Source organism: Acartia tonsa, chromosome 12 (assembly GCF_053477335.1).
Source record: "Acartia tonsa isolate MP-2025a chromosome 12, ASM5347733v1, whole genome shotgun sequence".
Lineage (NCBI taxonomy): Eukaryota > Metazoa > Arthropoda > Copepoda > Calanoida > Acartiidae > Acartia > Acartia tonsa.
In genome coordinates, this window is record NC_137271.1 from 42,596,283 (window position 1) to 42,613,781 (window position 17,499).

The 17,499-nt window shown below is 34.8% G+C and overlaps 1 protein-coding gene across 1 annotated transcript in view; it reads right to left on the minus strand.

Annotated features, from left to right (window-relative positions):
- Dis3 (exosome complex exonuclease RRP44-like protein Dis3) overlaps positions 1–17,499 on the minus strand; it is a 104,454-nt gene that overhangs the window by 46,221 nt on the left and 40,734 nt on the right. Inside the window, exons 18-22 of the mRNA XM_080179158.1 lie at positions 14,580–14,672; positions 14,158–14,274; positions 10,401–10,495; positions 7,846–7,974; positions 1,685–1,783 (exon numbers count right to left, since the gene is read on the minus strand). Of these exons, the coding sequence (XP_080035284.1) occupies positions 1,685–1,783; positions 7,846–7,974; positions 10,401–10,495; positions 14,158–14,274; positions 14,580–14,672 (533 nt within the window). The remainder of the gene's footprint in view (positions 1–1,684; positions 1,784–7,845; positions 7,975–10,400; positions 10,496–14,157; positions 14,275–14,579; positions 14,673–17,499) is intronic.

Sequence of the window (17,499 nt, forward strand, 5' to 3'; positions counted from 1 at the left end):
TTTACTAGAAAATGACCTCCCTCTTTGTTTACACCAATATGGAGGTAACCATAAACAAAACTGATAACTTGAAACTTTAACCATAACTAGGTCTGGAACATCCATACATTACACGCTGCTTTTTACAACCGTTTTTTAGAACCAGTAAATATTGTATTTAACCCGGGACCATGGCTCAACACGTAGCGCTCTCGCTCGTCGTCGAAAAGGTAATAAATTCGAATCTCGGCTTAACATCGCGTCATAACTAAAGACGTTAAAATGGTTCCTACTGTTACTATGTCAGGTGCATGATATTAGGAGTTATAGTAGGGGGAACGCCTTGGCCCAAAACAGGCGCAACTTATTACCATGCACAGTTAGGACTTCTCAGACAAAGGTCGTGCAATCAAAGGGTTGGTAGTCTGATGGGTGTTGCTTAAACTCCTTAATACCCCCGGTGTTTGGACAGAAAAGGAGACATTTGGCTCCCCTTGGTTATCCTGGGTTGTTGTTGGACTATGGCGTTTGAATGTCATGGACAGCATCTCCGCTCGTATGAGGTAATTGACGAGGTAATGGTATTTACAAAGACAGTAAAATGTGAGTATTAAGTCCTATACTAATAAATTTTACAAAAAATTTTTATGCTACTAGAATATAAGGTATATACAAATTTTGTTATGTTTCAATGGAAAGACTTTTACTCCTGAAAAATTAAAGCTATTGGGGTCTTCTCACTTGAGCTTTAATGAGACAAAGTTCCTCTTTTATCTTATGTTTTATTGGATGACCAAAATTATTTTAAGACTGTTATTTTCAAAAACATGCTCTCAACTTATCCCTAATGATCCAATTTGACGTGAAATTGCAAAAACTAACCTAGGGCTTCCCGCAAAAATAACTGCTGATTGCCCTTATTTGCTATAAGACTAGGTATTTTTTCTATGTTGTATAAGTTCTACTTTTTTAAAGTTTCGAGACAAAGTTATTCTAATCTGATTTACACACTAACCAACCAGAAATATAAATATATTTTTTGTTGTCTACATATTTGTCTATCTTTGCATATAATCACATCTTCTTTTATATTTTTGAAACTATGATATGATAATATGATACTTGATAAAACTATCTATCCTATTATGTAAAGTAGTAAGGTTTTTCTGTCTGTAGCGAAGGATCTTACTAACCGCTGAACTGATATGGTTCTCCTTTACAGTGAAGCTTCTCATAGGTCACGAGAAGGTTTATATCTTTTTTGGGGGAGGGTACTACAACCCTCCAAAGAGAAATCACCCCTAGGAAAAATTACCCCTCCCCCCCAAAAAATTAAATTTTTTAAAAATCTAAAATAAAATATTGGTTTTGTGATTAAACTCCCCCTCCTCAAGTGCTCCTAGAAGCCTCTAGGGGCGTAGCCGCTAGTCTTTTATAAAATATTATCTATTTTTCTAAATTTATATGTACAAGTATAGTTATACTTGTTTGTCAGTCTGTATATGAGTAATGGATATGGAATCATTTTATTGGTCGATTCATTCATCTAGTAAGAGGGGGGGGGGGGGGGGGGTAAAGAGGGTGAATGGGAAGGGGGTGATCGTTATTTTAGCCAGCTGCAAGTTTTACTTTATTATATAGTGTAAGATCCAATTAATAACAAATCCATTCTGTGATTAACTATCAATCTATTTATTCAAGTTACCTTTTAGCTAAATTAGAGTCATCATCTGGGTCATCAATCCTGTTCTGTGCCTGTTCATACGTCATTGAGGACTTGGAACGAATGATACTCTTGTGAAACCTAAAACAAATGAAATATAGTTTTTAAACAATTTTAAATTTTTTTTTTGGAAAAATTGGTTTGATTACGTTGGAAGAGATTGGATTTTAGTCCATCGTGTTGGAGACGACGTTTTACTGATTTTAGATAGAGAAATCAAGGAGGAATAAGGCAGGGATAATAATTTTTTTGTTACCAACGCAATGTAATTTGTTTTGTTCTAATTTTAGATTAACTGTTACATGAAACGCTTTCCTCTCCCTTCCAGTCTATATTGTTTATTCGGAGAATGAATTCATTAAAAATCTATTGATTAGTAACATGATCAAGAACAGAAGTGGATTCAAAATTGGGGCAAAAAGTTTTAAAATTCGAATCATTCACACACAACTTTGAGACAGAATCAGAGACGTATAGAATAAGGGTGTAGGAACCCTCAACATCCCCCTTGACAGGGGTTTACACCATCCTACACATCCGAGGGGGGTGTCAAGGTAAAAAAAAGTTTGCGCGCTTTGCACGACAATTTACCAGTTTAGGGCCGCTTTTTTGACTTAATGTTGAATATGTAGAGAGTGATCACCTAAGGAACACACCCTCCTGACTCGAAAATAACACCCTTGTTGCTTATGATACAATCACCGTATCGTAAGGGGTATGTCAAAATTTTGGCGCACCCCCCCCCCCCCTGGCGAAAACCTGTGCACGCTTACTAGACAGAACAACAAAGTTTTTGATAAATCTGATTAAAATCTTGTTCCCAACTAGTTTTCCAACTTTTTAAATAAGTTACAAAAGATTTAAATAGCTACTCTATATATTAAAGTTAGGAATGATAGTGCTAATATAATTGGGGGTTAAGGAAGTTAAAAGTTCTTTATAAATTTAATAATACAGGGTTAAAAAAGATGCTTTCCCTTGAATTGCATATCGCGCACAAAACACCTTAACCCACTTATTATTTTTAAATTAATGAAATAAAATGGTGGTTACAAAAAAGTAACCATTCCATTTATTTTAAAATGAGGTGGGGGTTCTTTGCTAGAATGAGGGAAACCGCTAAGATAGATAACAAAACAAACTTTAATTGTGCTTGTGAGGGGATGGAGCGGCCGCGGGGGGCAAGTAAAAATTAAATTACCTATAGTTTAAAGCATAAAATTTTTCTTCAAGTGACATAACCCTGTCCATATTTATATAGCTTTAAACCACAATCCAAACTTTGAAAACTCAATTGAGATAATTTCTTCCTAACATGATTAAAGTAAAACATTTTACAAGTTACAAACTTTAGATTAACTTCACTTTTCTTCATATTGCTAGTGAACTAAACTTTAATACACCACTAACAGTAACACTAACCATAGCCTCGGATAGCCTAATAATGAAATAAGGGATACAACATTTGATCTTATTTTAGTGTATCTGTGAACCAAAACTTGCTATTAATGATAAGCACGGTAATGTGTTCAAACTCCCTTAAGACAACAAACCTTTTGGTTCAAGGTCTTTTAATAAAAGTTCTAACTGTGCATGGGTAATAAGTTGCGCCTGTTTTAGACCAAGGCATTCTCTAATGTTGCGCACCTGATATACCACATGTAGGATTTTTACGCCACAGTCGCGTGTTACCCCCTAATAGTAAAATCAATATTTGATGATTTTTAGTAGCGAAGCTACTCTATAATTTACTGTTTATGTCCGTCAGTCCGTCCGTAACGCTTTATGGGAAACGTAATTTTCTCGGCTCCTATTTAAGATAAACACCTGATTTTTTTAGTGGATGTCCATTATATATGCCCATCTAATATATACATTGTTTTTTCCATCTGTCTGTTATTTGGGGTGCTAGATCGATTCCTAGATTTTTACATTTTCGTGATTTTCTCAACTCCTTTTCAAGATAGATTGCTGAAATTTTCAGGGATTAATTACTTTTATATTCTACATATTTTCACTAAGTTTTATCAAGATTTATTTATAAAATGGGGTGCTATATCGATTCCTAGATTTTTAGGTTTTCATGATTTTCTCTATCCTATTCGGGATTAACGGCTGTAATTATTAGGGATTGAATATGCTCATATTCTACATATTTCCATCAAAGTTTCATTAAGATTTGTCTATTAATTGCTGTGGTAGATCAATTCCTAGATTTTCAAGTTTTCATGATTTTAAAGGTTGCGTGATTTTAGAGGTTTCATATTGTATGAACTGCTATGTATTAATTTTTTTCCGATATCCCTTTATCATTATTGAGCTGCGCTACTTATGGATATTGTCATCCTTGTTTCATGTTCAGAAAGACCAAAGCTAATCAAAGACTGGCAAGTATTACATATGAGAAAGGGGGAACTCAAATCACTGACAGAATAAGTTGCTAACTTAAAGGGAGGGGGGGGGGGGAGGTTAATGCAACCATATCGTAATCAGTGAGCAAATGGCACTTAGAATTCGAATTTTGATCTGAAATTGTGCATGAGTAATCCTTGGTAGGTCTATTTTCCCAAAATCAAACAAAAAGTTGAAAAAGTAACGGCTAACGGTTCAGCCGTTTAGCCGTTTTTTGGCTATTTTTAGGGCAAATCTGCAAAAAATTATGTAGAAATCAACTTTTTGAAACATATTTTTGCTTTAAATCATTTTTAGATTTCTAGTACCAGCAACTAGCAGCTAGAACAGTTAGAAAACGTTTTGGAGCAGCAAAGAGTATTATGTGGAGATAGGTTTCGTGATGATTTGCCTTGAAAAATGGCTAAACGGCTGTGCCACGAGCCGTTAGCTGTTACTTTTCCAACTTTTTATTCAATTTAGGGAAAATAGACCTACCAAGGATTACTCATGCAAAATTCCAGATCAAAATTCGAATTCTAAGTGCCATTTGCTCACTGATTACGAGATGGTTGCATTAACCCTCCCCCCCTTTATAAAGAGAAAGAGACAATAATGTTAAAACAAAGTAGGTATGCAGTGAAACCAAACAGACAAGGCTTCAACAAGAAGATAATAAAACATGACAAATTGCAAAAGTAGTTAGAGGCTGTGAATTATTTAATTTGCACTACTTAGGACTTAAATTAAAATTCTTTTAGACTTAAAAAGCATATTTGTTATTAGTATGTATAAATATTTGAAGAATTTTCTGGAATAGACAGATAATTTTTTTAAAAGACAAAGAAATCTTTCTCACAATTTAAAATATCATGCAATAATATTTCGTAATTGAATTTGTTGAATTTCAGGTTAGATTCTATGTTGGAGAAGTTTGGCATAAGTTTAATTAACAGAGTTTAACAAGACGTAATTATTAAGCAGAATATCACACGGTGCATAGGCGAGCACAGTAACATCTCCCCCCCCCCCCCCCCCTCAAAATAATAAGGCGGGGCTAGTTTTTCGCCAGTCAGTCTTTGTATCTCAGACGAGTTAGGTTATATTTGATACAGGGTAGCCCCGCAGTTTAATGACACCCTGCATTGATATGTTATCTAAAATAATGGGTGGGGTTCTAAGCTCGCTAGGCACTTAAGGGAAAGCACAATTATATTGTTAATGACATACTCATTTCCTAGGGGCCGAATAACTGCCGTCAATAATTTGTTATTATGTAAGTTTCGCTTTTCTTCATTAGTGTTCGCTATTTAGTTTCAGACGAAATAAATTTGATTTTAACTTTTTTATAACTTAAAATTTCTGTGAAGAAATAGTAGATCCTAGCACGACATCAATTAACTAAATTAGGTTCTGCACTTGGAGTATAGAACAAGGACATTTGTATCAATTGAAAGTAAAGCTGTAAAACAAATACATAGAAATAAAGTTCAAACACATAACAAAGATTGAAATACATATTTATGAAGTTACAACCTACAGATTAATCATATCGTATTAAATTGGATCACCGACCAACTAACACAACTGATAGGGAAACTACGTTTATATGAATGGTTTTAATTTAAAACCTACACAAAAACATTATTCATGATATTAGAATTCAATTATGAAATATTAGGCGTATTCCCTCAAAGTGACAAGTTGAGCATTAACACCCTTTTTCCCTTTACTTTTGAAATAAAATAAACATTGAAATTGATTATTACTTAAAGTAAGGTTAGGTATTTGGAAACCAGGTAGAGCTTAGGCATCGTAAGTATAGTCCCCGCAGGTTTGGGCATCCCGCAGGGATTAAGCATAGACAAAATCACTAACCCCCTGCCCCCACCTCTTAATTTAAATTCTTATAAAAAATTTGGGGGGCAGGTTCAGTGCCGGATAAATACTTTGGAGAAAGCAACTGGTATTGCGCTATTTTCCTATTAAATAAAGTAATAAGCTTTTTTTTCTCTGTAACGAAGGATCTTAATAACCGATGAACCGATTTAGTTTTCCCTTTCAAAAATGTCCCAGGATGGTTTTAGGCTATTTTATTTCCGGATTTATGTCTTGGGATGATTTTAGGCAATTCTTTGCCATTTCTTAGCTCTTGAAATACAGAGCCTCTAGATGCTAGGGGTGCAACCGCTAGTATTTATATAATTGAACTTATTCCGAAATTTGGAAATTTTGTGTAAAGTTTTACATATTTTATACAGTTTATCTTATTGACAAAATAAACTATTCTAAAAGTAATACAGATCATTTATTCAACAAGTACCCAAGATTTATTATTACGTTACTTAGTATCCGTTGGGTCAAAAACTTTGGGTACTATTATTGAACTCGAGAACTACTGTGTCCAAACTTTAAAACCAACAAATTTAATCTGCATATTGGGTATTTTTATTGTAAATTGGGGATGTACATCAATTTAATCGTCGTTGTCTTATCCCTTAAGATTCATAAAATAGAGGAGAACAAGGATGACAACATCCATAAGTAGCGAAGCACAAAAAATCGTAGATGGGAATACGTACAGGTAGATTTAAAAGGTTTTTACTGAAATCAAGAATAGATATATTGGATAAAATAAACATGAAACCTTGTTTTATTTTGTATGATGACGATGGTCAAAGTAAATTATATTAAAGATGCTCATAACAATGGGAAAAATTATTTTGATACTGATAACCCATAAAAGTTTGAAAATTGGATCAAAATAGACAAAGATATGGGGAAATATGTAAACATATAAAAATAGCCAAAAACCTGATAAAAGGCAGTCTGGCCGTCATGGTTGTTTACTTAAAACGACAAAAAAAATAATTTTTAAATCCTTAACTTAAAAAATTGGGAAAATCGGACCATATATACTGAAGATATGGAAAAAAGTGTAAAGTATATAAAAAATAACCTAAAACCTGCCAAAAAGGCAGTCTGGCCGTCATGGTTGTTTTCTTTAAAAGACGGGAAATTTAATTCCGATATCTATAACTGAAAAATTTTTGAAAATCGGACCATAAACACTTAAGATATGGAGAAAAATGTGAAAAATATAAAAATAGCCTAAAACCTGCTAAAAAGGCAGTCTGGCCTTTATGGTTGTGTCTTAAAACGACGGGAAATTTAATTTTGATATCTGTAACTGAAAAAATTTTGAAAATCGGACCATAAACACTGGAGATATGAAGAAAAATGTGAAAAATATAAATATAGCCTAAAACCTGCTAAAAATCGGTCCGACCGCCTATGATGTTTTATAGTTAATTGTGCTCCTTAATGGTGTGAATGTTGTCAAAAAATTTCAGCATTCTATCTTTTATAGGAGCTGAGTAAATCCCATTTCCCCCATAGCGTTACGGACTGACGGACGGACGGACGGACAAAGTGAATTATAGAGTAGCTTCGCTACTAAAAATTTCACAATGAAAGAAATAATGTGAGTAAAATAAGTAAAGTTTGACGCTGTGCTCAACATTTGGGACGGAAAAGAGAGAAAATAACATGTATCATCCACAATAGCGAAGAAAATAAGAATCCTAGATAGGAGGGATATAAAGGGATAATACAAGGGCCGATAAATTAATATATATCCAAAAGTATGATAAACAAAATTAATTTTTTTGTAGAGGCTGAAACGTTTGGACACTCAACACACACGATACGAGTAAATTTTAGATTAACTTCCAACTATAAAAAAAACTTACTTTGTGGAAACAATATTCGCCTGTTCGTCCATTTCCCAGACACAGGAGAAAGCAAACCTATCCCCGTCATCCCTGAGAGAGCAGAGATTCGAGCTTAGCAACTCAGGTACCATGTCTATACGCCTGTCACAGTACATAATCAACATTCTTATATCTTTGTTTTGTATTCAAACAAGACCATAAATGGTAATAAGAATCATAAATGATATTAAAATATTTAAATACTAACGGATAAAATAACGCCAGGGGGGGGGGGGGAAGGGGAGTTGAATTGGATTATTCAATTTCTTATTTTAGATTTTAAAAGAAAGAAAAAATTCCGAGGGATCCCCCCATTATTAAAATTTAATTAAATTAAAACTTAATATGGGGAGGATTTTTTTCTAGGGGCGAATTCTCTTGAGAGTGGGCTAGTACCCTCCCCCAAAATAGTTATAAACCTTCCCGGGACCTATGAAAAGCTATTAAGGAGAACCCGATCGGTTCAGCGGCTAGAACGGAGTGGGGACAAAACCGCGACAAACAAAACCGCGACAAGGACAAAACCGCGACATAACAAAACCGCAACAGGGACAAAACCGCGACAGTGACAAAACCGCGACAGTTAAAAAATAACAGAAATATAACTATGTAGGATTTTTTTTTGTAGAAATACATGGCCGCAGCGCTCGGCCCCCTGGCCTGCCTAGCCGCGGGCGCTCGGCCCCCTTGCCCATAACCTAACCTAACCTAACTATTGTAAAAAAAATATTAAAAATTTGAAAAAAATCTACCAACCCCTTTTTTGTAAAATCCACGAAATTCTAAACATAAATAAGTTAATGTACATTAAACATTCAAACATATAGGTTAGGTTATAGGCAAGGGGGCCGAGCGCCCGCGGCTAGGCAGGCCAGGGGGCCGAGCTCTGCGGCCATGACCTTCTAGCATTAAGATTTTTTTATTATAGATTTTTTTGCAATGTCGCGGTTTTGTCACTGTCGCGGTTTTGTCACTGTCGCGGTTTTGTCACTGTCGCGGTTTTGTCCCTGTCGCGGTTTTGTTATGTCGCGGTTTTGTCCCTGTCGCGGTTTTGTTTGTCGCGGTTTTGTCCCCACTCCGAGAACCTTCGGTACAGACAAACCGAAAAACATCCTTTTACTTCGTCATAAGGATAGCCTGGGATCTTAAGGAATAAGACAATGGACGATAAATCAATATTTAACTTTAATGATGATAAACTTTAAATTACCCCTTTTTTAGATTGTAGGTTAAGATTGTTGGTTAAAAAGTTTTGACACGTGTTAGAAACCAATGATTTAATACTCAATAAAAGTACCATAAGCTTTGGAGTCAACGGTTATCAAACTTTGGTTACCAGTGTAATTTACAATTTAATGTCCCCTCCATTCCATACATGTGGCTGTATTCAAACTTATCAAAAAAATAAAAGAGTAAAATAGACTGCAAAAGGGATACATTTTTAACTATAAAATTAATGAAAAAGGAACGTGAAATAGGGGAAAAGGTTATGATATAAAGACAGATTTTTTCACTTAAGAATCAAGAGTTATTATCCATTGACCTATCCCTAATCCCATATTTGTGAATATCATCTTAATCAAAACAATAAATGTACTTTACGTGTTCTATGAACAATGTACATTCTAATAATATTGAATATGTTAAATAGTTTCCTATAAAGTTTAGAACTAAATTTGAAATTTTCAAGATCAAAGTACATTATTTGGAATTTTACACCTTTTAAAAATCTGTTTAGTGTCCCACAAGGAGCTGAACCCCTAGCATCTAGGCACGAGCTATATGAAACTCTACCCACAGGGTGGGGGCCCTGTGCCGACTTTTAATCGGGTCTTTAAAAATATCAGCAAATAGCGTCGGAAATATAAACACAGACAAGTCGCTATAAAAGAGCAGAAAGCAATTTGCTAGCAGATGAAATAGGTCACCACCACTTGGGCCAGATAGTTGCCTGGGTTTTACATCTATACTTATACAAGGGGGGGGGGGGGGGGGAGTTCTGACACATTTGCGTAAACCTGGTGTATAGGCTTCATCTTTAGACTGAGAGGATAGGTTATTAGGGATAAAATCATTCTTATATGATGAATTTCCCCCAGATTTAAGATTTTTTGGATAGGCCTCCAGGTTCCGGAGCTCCAGGCCTCCAGGTGGTCTCTCTACAGGTAAAAATAAAAAAAAAAAAATTTTTAAGAGTTAGATGTCAGCTTATGAGACAAAATATGTATGTTTTTTCTTCAAATATGTGAATAACAATCAAAAAGAAGCATATTTTGTTTTATAAGTTAACCTCTAACTCTTCAAAAAAAATCTTATTTTTAATTTTTACCTGTACAGAGACCACCTGGAGGCCTGGAGCTCCGGAACCTGGTGGCCTATCCAAAAAAGCTTAAATCTGGGGGTAATTCATCATATAACAATGATTTTATCCCTAATAACCTATCCTCTCAGTCCAAAGATAAAGCCTATACACCAGGTTTACGCAAATGTGTCAGAACTTCCCCCCCCCCTTATTGTTGATTATATTCCTGTCCGTTAGATACACAGTTGTACATCTGTTAGCCGCCTCCAGATCAATAGCTGTGTTGGGGCGGATGAAATGACTCACATCCGCGATATGAACTCCAACCTAGGATAAAATGAATGGATGTAGAATAGAATATACGTGGATATTATGACAGAGAAAAACTTGTCGTCAACTTAAGTTGCTATTTCCCTTGTCAATTATTGGTCAAATTGTTAATCCATGCAGTGTGAGGGGATAAAATAAGGAGAAGGGGGGTCATAACTTAGGAACGCCACAAGTTTCACGTAGTTAGAGTGTATAATAATCTGTTGTAAGATTAAAGTAAGAAAATTAATTTAATCATAAAATAAGATATAAATAAAGACATATTAATCGAGAGATTTATCGAAATTAAACAAAAAGTTCTTTTATTTTGTTTTTAAATAATTGATTTTAGTTTCCTGTTACCTGTATGTAAGTTCAAAAATGGCCATTGACCATTAAAATACTTCTTCTTAAAGTTGAGCCAATATTTGATTTTAAGTTTCATTTGTACAGAATATGTACACTACAAAATCGAACCCTGATTTTTTCTATCGTCTTTATATACCTACTAGCGGCTACGCCCCTAGAGGCCTCTAGGGGCACTTAAGAAGGAGAGAGTCGATTATAATAACCCAATTTCTTATTTTAGATTTAAAAAAAAAAATTTTTTTTTAATTATTTGGGGGGGGGGCCCCCCCCCCCACTCATTTTTAATTTTAGTTCAAAAAATTAAGAAAAATTTTTATTTTTTTTGGTGGGGGGATTTTTCATTTTTTGGGGGGGTTGAAGGTGTCCCACCCCCCAAGAAAATAGTTATAAACCTTTCCGGGACCTATGAGAAGCTACCCTGTTAAGGAGAACCTGATCGGTTTAGCGGTTAGCGAGATCCTTCGGTACAGACACACAGATACACAGACACACAGACATCCTGTTACTTTAGTATAAGGATATGCATAATTAATATTTGATCAGCGCATTTTTATAACATTTAGACGTCTATTATTCTATTATTAAAATTGGCATATTAGAGTTTTATTATTAATTTTGACACCTACACTTACTCCGTATCGAGTTAAAACTCCCACATATTTTTCAGAGAACAAAAACAGTTTGAATATATGCAGGTTATGTTTTAAGTAGGGTTGGGCCGGATATCCGGTCTGGCCGGTTATCCGGCCATTTTCAATATCCGGCCGGATACCGGATATTAAAACTATCCGGTTACATGATATCCGGCTGATTTTTGACGCCGGATATCTGGTTATCCGGCCGGATATCCGGTAAATTGCTGGATATCGAACGTTGGCCAGATATCCGGCCGGAACCGGATATCCGGCATTATAAATCAGCCGGATATCCGGTATCCGGCCAAAAAAGTATTCGGCCCAACCCTAGTTTTAAGCAACATCAAATTAATGTCTGAAAGAAAAATAATAAAACGATAAATTGATGTACAGTACACCCTAATTATGATAAACAAAGTTGACCCTCAAATTAAAATAAATAATAGAAAAGTATGGCAACTGCGAAATTGTAAAATTAAGTCTGAATCATTAACAACGTTTTACATTTTAATTTGTTATAAGGATGATTATTTTTAACGATATAAATTTTCTTTATTCTTGAAAAATGTGAAGAATGTAAGAAATAAGAATCTTTATGAAATCCATTCTTTCGTCTTTAATCCAATTGTTATGACCTCACTCCATTTTTTGCCATTACTAAAAAATTTAGTTTAAGCCCTAGCGAGAATCTATAATCTAATGTTAGTCTAATCAGATCTATTAAAAGATAAAATATAAATCATAAAGAGAAAATGGGAAACGGTTCTAGTAATCAAAAACGTCCACCAAGGAATATTTTGGGATCTATAAGCGACATGATGGATTTTACCAAATTTTCTAAATTCTAAATAAGATATTCTTACGTGGAAATTGAATACTTTCCACGTTTTGTAGCTCATAAAACTATTTTCGCAAGTACGACGGAAAGAGTACATCAATCTTTGCATCTCAACACCGCCCCCAGGAGTTTTTCAGTCCTTGGATACTTGTATTACATTGTGTTATCCCTATAGTATTCATTGTTTACAAAAAGAATAGTTTATTAATAAATTCTTAATGCAATGTAATTATCATTTATAAATGTTGAATATTAAATGTATATGTTGTTTTATCCCAATAATATATTTGATTTGAATTTGATAATAGACATATTATGTTGCGCCTCATTCAATTTTCCTTAATTTTTCTAAATGTGATAGAAACTCGGAAGGAAGGGTACATTAGACTAAAGATTATACCTGGCCTATTGGTATTTGGTACCCATAGTTTTATAAGTACGTTTTCAATCCTTGATATAAATAAAGTGGGTATTTTTTAGGGTTTGCAATCCGAATCCGGAATCCGCCCATTTTTTGGTCAATTTTAGAATCTGGAATCTGTTTTTAATAGCGGAATCGGATTCTGAATTGGTAGACTAAAATACATAAGCGTTTTCAGTTTTTCTTTCAACTACCCATTTTTGAAGGCAAAGATTATCATCATTATATATAAAATCTTAAGTGAATTATAGAGAACACCAAAAACATTAATTTTTAGGCCATATGTAGCACTTACATTTTTTGGGTATAGTCCTTTCCACGACATCTCTCCATAAGGAGCGATTCTTCGTATTTTTAAAATGGCTTTTTATAGGTTATTTTAGGTTAGGTTAGGTTATATTGTGTTAGGTGATTGCCCCACAGGGTTAGGTAATTGGCCCCGCAGGGTTAGAGCCCCCCGCAGGGGCTAGAAATAGGAGAAAAGCTACTATGAAAAGTACGAAGAATCGCTCCTTATGGAGGGATGTCGTGGAAAGGACTATACCCCATTTTTTAATTTTTTTTAAAAAGCCTTTCAAAATATTGCTAGAATCCGGAATCTGCCAAAAATAAGTATCCGGAATCCATTTTTTTGGGTTGATTCTTGTAAGAATCCGAATCCGGTCCAAAAATTTGACGGATTGCCATCCCTAGACTACTTTCATTAAATCTTAATTGTTAGTTTAAAATACAAGTGTCCAAATTTTTCACTAATAATTTTAATCGAGTTTAGTCCTTTTCGTGGCAACGCACCTTAAAGGGCGATTCTTCGTATTTTTCACAGTAGCTTTTCTCCGCGGGGGGCTCTAACCCTGCGGGGCCAATTGCGTAACCCTGTGGGGCAATCACCTAACCCAATGTAACCTAACCTTACCTAAATTAAATAACCTATAAAAAGCCATTTTAAAAATACGATGAATCGCCCCTTTTAATCTCCTGAAGAGGGTTATTTTGTTGATTATCATTCATGATTTATATCAATTTTTCGTACAATGTCGTAATTATCACTTAAGATACCTATAGACAATTAAAGTTTTTTACTATCGATAACTGCAAGGCAATATACTTTTTCTTTGAGTAAAATATTTCTATCCCTTTAAACAAATATTCCTAAACTTTCCATTAGCAAACAATGTTATTATAATTTAGCAGAAAAGGATAATTTATCTTTTATTCTCTTACGTGTAAGAATATAGAAGCGTAGCATCTCTAAAACATGTAATAATTCATATTCATCCTCAAACCCTGACATCCCCAATGATGAAACACTAAATAACCACTTCTGTAAATTAAAACTAGTGGTTGAAACGTTTAATCAATATCTGTAAAACCAACATTTTTAAACACAATCACTAATAAATTGGCAACAACGACAAACCTCATAATTGCCATTTGGCAACAGTTTGGCATGTAGGGCATCATCAATATCTGTACAGCCAGGAGGATCTACAGAACAAATATCCAGGTGACGACAATTTACTCTCTCCATCTTATCCTAAAAAAATATTTAGAATTATAAAGAACCAAGTAGAGCTTACAATTGAATTTATTTTATAATAATATTATTCTATATTAGCGGAAAAGCCCCTAGATTTCTCTAGGGGAAATTAAGGGAAAGGGGGAGGGGGGCTTCAACTCAAAAAGAAAAAAAATTGGAGAAGACTGAAGAGTTTCTCTTTAGAAACCTTTCCTGGATCTATAAGAAGCTTTAATGTAATAGATAACAATATTGGTCGTTCCCTGTAAACATACACTGACAGTCATGGAAATCCTGTTACTTTTATATAAGGATAATATTACCTTATCTGTGATGACCCAAGGCAACTGTGGCAGACATTCCAGTACAGCATCACTAAACTTGGAGTGGGGTATATCATGCTCCAGGAGTAATACCTGACATAAATATATAAATTAGTAGGTATATCTTAACTAAAGCAAGACATATTTAAATAAAGGGGGGGGGGGGGGAGGGAAGTTTGTTCAGTTATAGGAAATGAAAATTCAGTACCAAATTTTGACCTTGCCGTTTGGGCCTGTTTTTAAAGTTATCAACCTAATTCTTTTTGTAAGCTCTCTTATATGAATGGATCTACCTGTAAAATTTTGAAAATTGAATTTTGGGACTTTCCCTCTAGGGGCTAGTGGGGCAAAAGAACCCCCCAAACACTAAAATTTTAACTTATAAGCTTATTTTTAAAGATATCTAGCTGATTTTTTAAATGGAACCTTTTATTACATAGATGAGTTGAATAGCCACCAAATATTTTATTTTTGCACTTTACTTCTAGGGGCTTTTGGGGTAAAACAACCCCCCCAAATACAAAATTTATAAGTTTTGAGCTTACAAGCCCCTAGAGGTAAAGTGCAAAAATGAAATATGGGATGGCTAATCAACTCATATTTATGCAATAAAAGCTTCCATTTAAAAAATCAGCTCGATATCTTTAAAAATTAGCTCATAACTTAAAATTTTATTGTTTTCGGGGGCCTTTTGCCCCACTAGCCCCTAAAAGGAAAGTCCCAAAATTCAATTTTCAAAATTTTACAGGTAGATCCAATCATATAAGAGAGTTTACAAAAGGAATTAGGTTGATAACTATAAAAACAAGCCCAAACGGCCAGGCCAAAATTTGATACTGAATTTTTATTTCCTATAACTGTTCAAACTCCCCCCCCTTCCACCTTAAAGACATCATATACATATATTAATTTGGTTTATTGCACTAAAGTTGACTCCCTTTTTAATATTAAGAGCTTAAAACTTGTAAGCTTTGTAAGAAAATTAAATTTTGAATTGTTTTAATTAGAATCTTATGAGTACTGAAGTATCAATATTAGGTTATATCCAGATAAGGTTTTTTTTAAATTTTAGGATAATCATCATTTTTCACACCATGATCCCCTCTCCCTTTAAAGAGGGGTGTGTCGGTATGTATTTCTTGTATTCCCCGGCAAGTTCGAACCCATTAATCCCTTTTTTCCTAACACCAGAATTCCCCAGAGAATGAGTGTGTTATGCGGCATTCCTAACTATCTCCGCGCGTGGCTTGTAAACAAACAAAAAAGACGCGCACTTTTCCTTTGATGATTCCCATGTGAGGAGCTACGTGAATGAAAATAATGTATTGCTTGAATATACATGCGCTCTAATCCGTGGAAGATCTCAAATAAGCCTTCCTGCTTAGTTTGACATCATATGTGGTAAGAATTTATCTTTTAATTCTTGAAAATAAGCGTAGAATGGTACAATTTTATGAAGAAATTTAAATCATTAATTTTTCAACAAATAGACCATTTAACTGCTAAGTTTTGATATACGAATATCTTCCTTTATATTAATGATTATTTTATTCTAAAATTATCAATTTCTGATGCGATTTAATATGTTTCGTGCCAATTTAAAGTTTTTTAGAAAATTTATATTTTTTATTAAATTGAAATCACGCAACCTCGATGTTACAAAAATAATAACCATTAATTTTATGTAATTAATTCTTATATTTTTGTTTTAGACTTACTGTTTTCATGGTAATAAATACACATTCGTAAACTTCACTATGTTGGTCATTCGGAGGGCTTCGAGATAAGATTTCGAGAACGGCTAGGCATTGCGTTCCGAAACAATGAAAACAAGACAGAACAGATGCAGCTAAGAAGAATCTGTGAAGTTTTGTGAATGTGTTGGTTGTGATACCTTACCACACATTATTATAGTCATAATCAGTACAGTTAACTTTAGTGACAATCATGGGTCCTAAAAAGAATAAAGGTGAACAATTGGGAAAGCGGCTGCGCCCAGCCGTTGAGGCCCTAACCAGTGAACTAAGTAGAGTGATGAAGTTGGTCAGTGATTCTTCAGAACTTGATGTTAGACATTTCACTAAGGAGTCAATCCTTGTCCATGACAAGTTCGAGACATTCGACAGCATCATGGTCGGTTTTAGCAAGCTTGGTTTGAGAATCCAAGAGCTTGATGAGTTTAGTGACATTTATTCTGATATAGTTACTGTGCAAAAAGACTATAGTGCTTTGAAGGACGCTCTTGATGCTATAGAAGAGCTTAGTGACATTCAAAGTGTTGTTGATTTAGTTGGTGATAATTTGCCTGACCATAAGGCTGAACTATATGATCGATGCTTGAAGATTGTGAAAGTTATTAAAGGGTCATATTTTCCCTTACCCGAACCAATTATAAACACTTTGTCTGCTTTGATGAAACGATTGGCTGAGGTTAAGCTTGAACCTATGAAGCCACCCACAACGACGGCGGGTGCCTCGACAGCATCGCCATTTGTGTCACCGTTTGGCACACCACAGTTCGGCACCGGTTCTATGTTCACGCCAGGATATATGAATCGTGTCGACGAACGTCTTCTTCCATCCTTTGACGGCCAGGAAGCAGCTTACGTAAGTTTCAAAGACAATTTTAAAAAGCTTACTGTAGGACAGGACCCGTCATATTTACAGTTATTGTTGAGCAGTGAGAAGGTCTGTAAAAATAAAGAGCTGAGACTCCAGTTAATTCAGATTCAATCGCATGAATCTCAGTGGGCTTACCTTGACGCGCGTTTCAAGTCTAAGACACGTCAAATGCTCTGCCTTTTCAACCAATGGGAGAAGAAGTCTAAACCGTCGGACTCCAACCAGATTGTGACTGTGTTAGCAGAGTTTAATGGTGCAGTTAGCCAGCTCGAGCAGCTGACTAAAGATGATGATGATG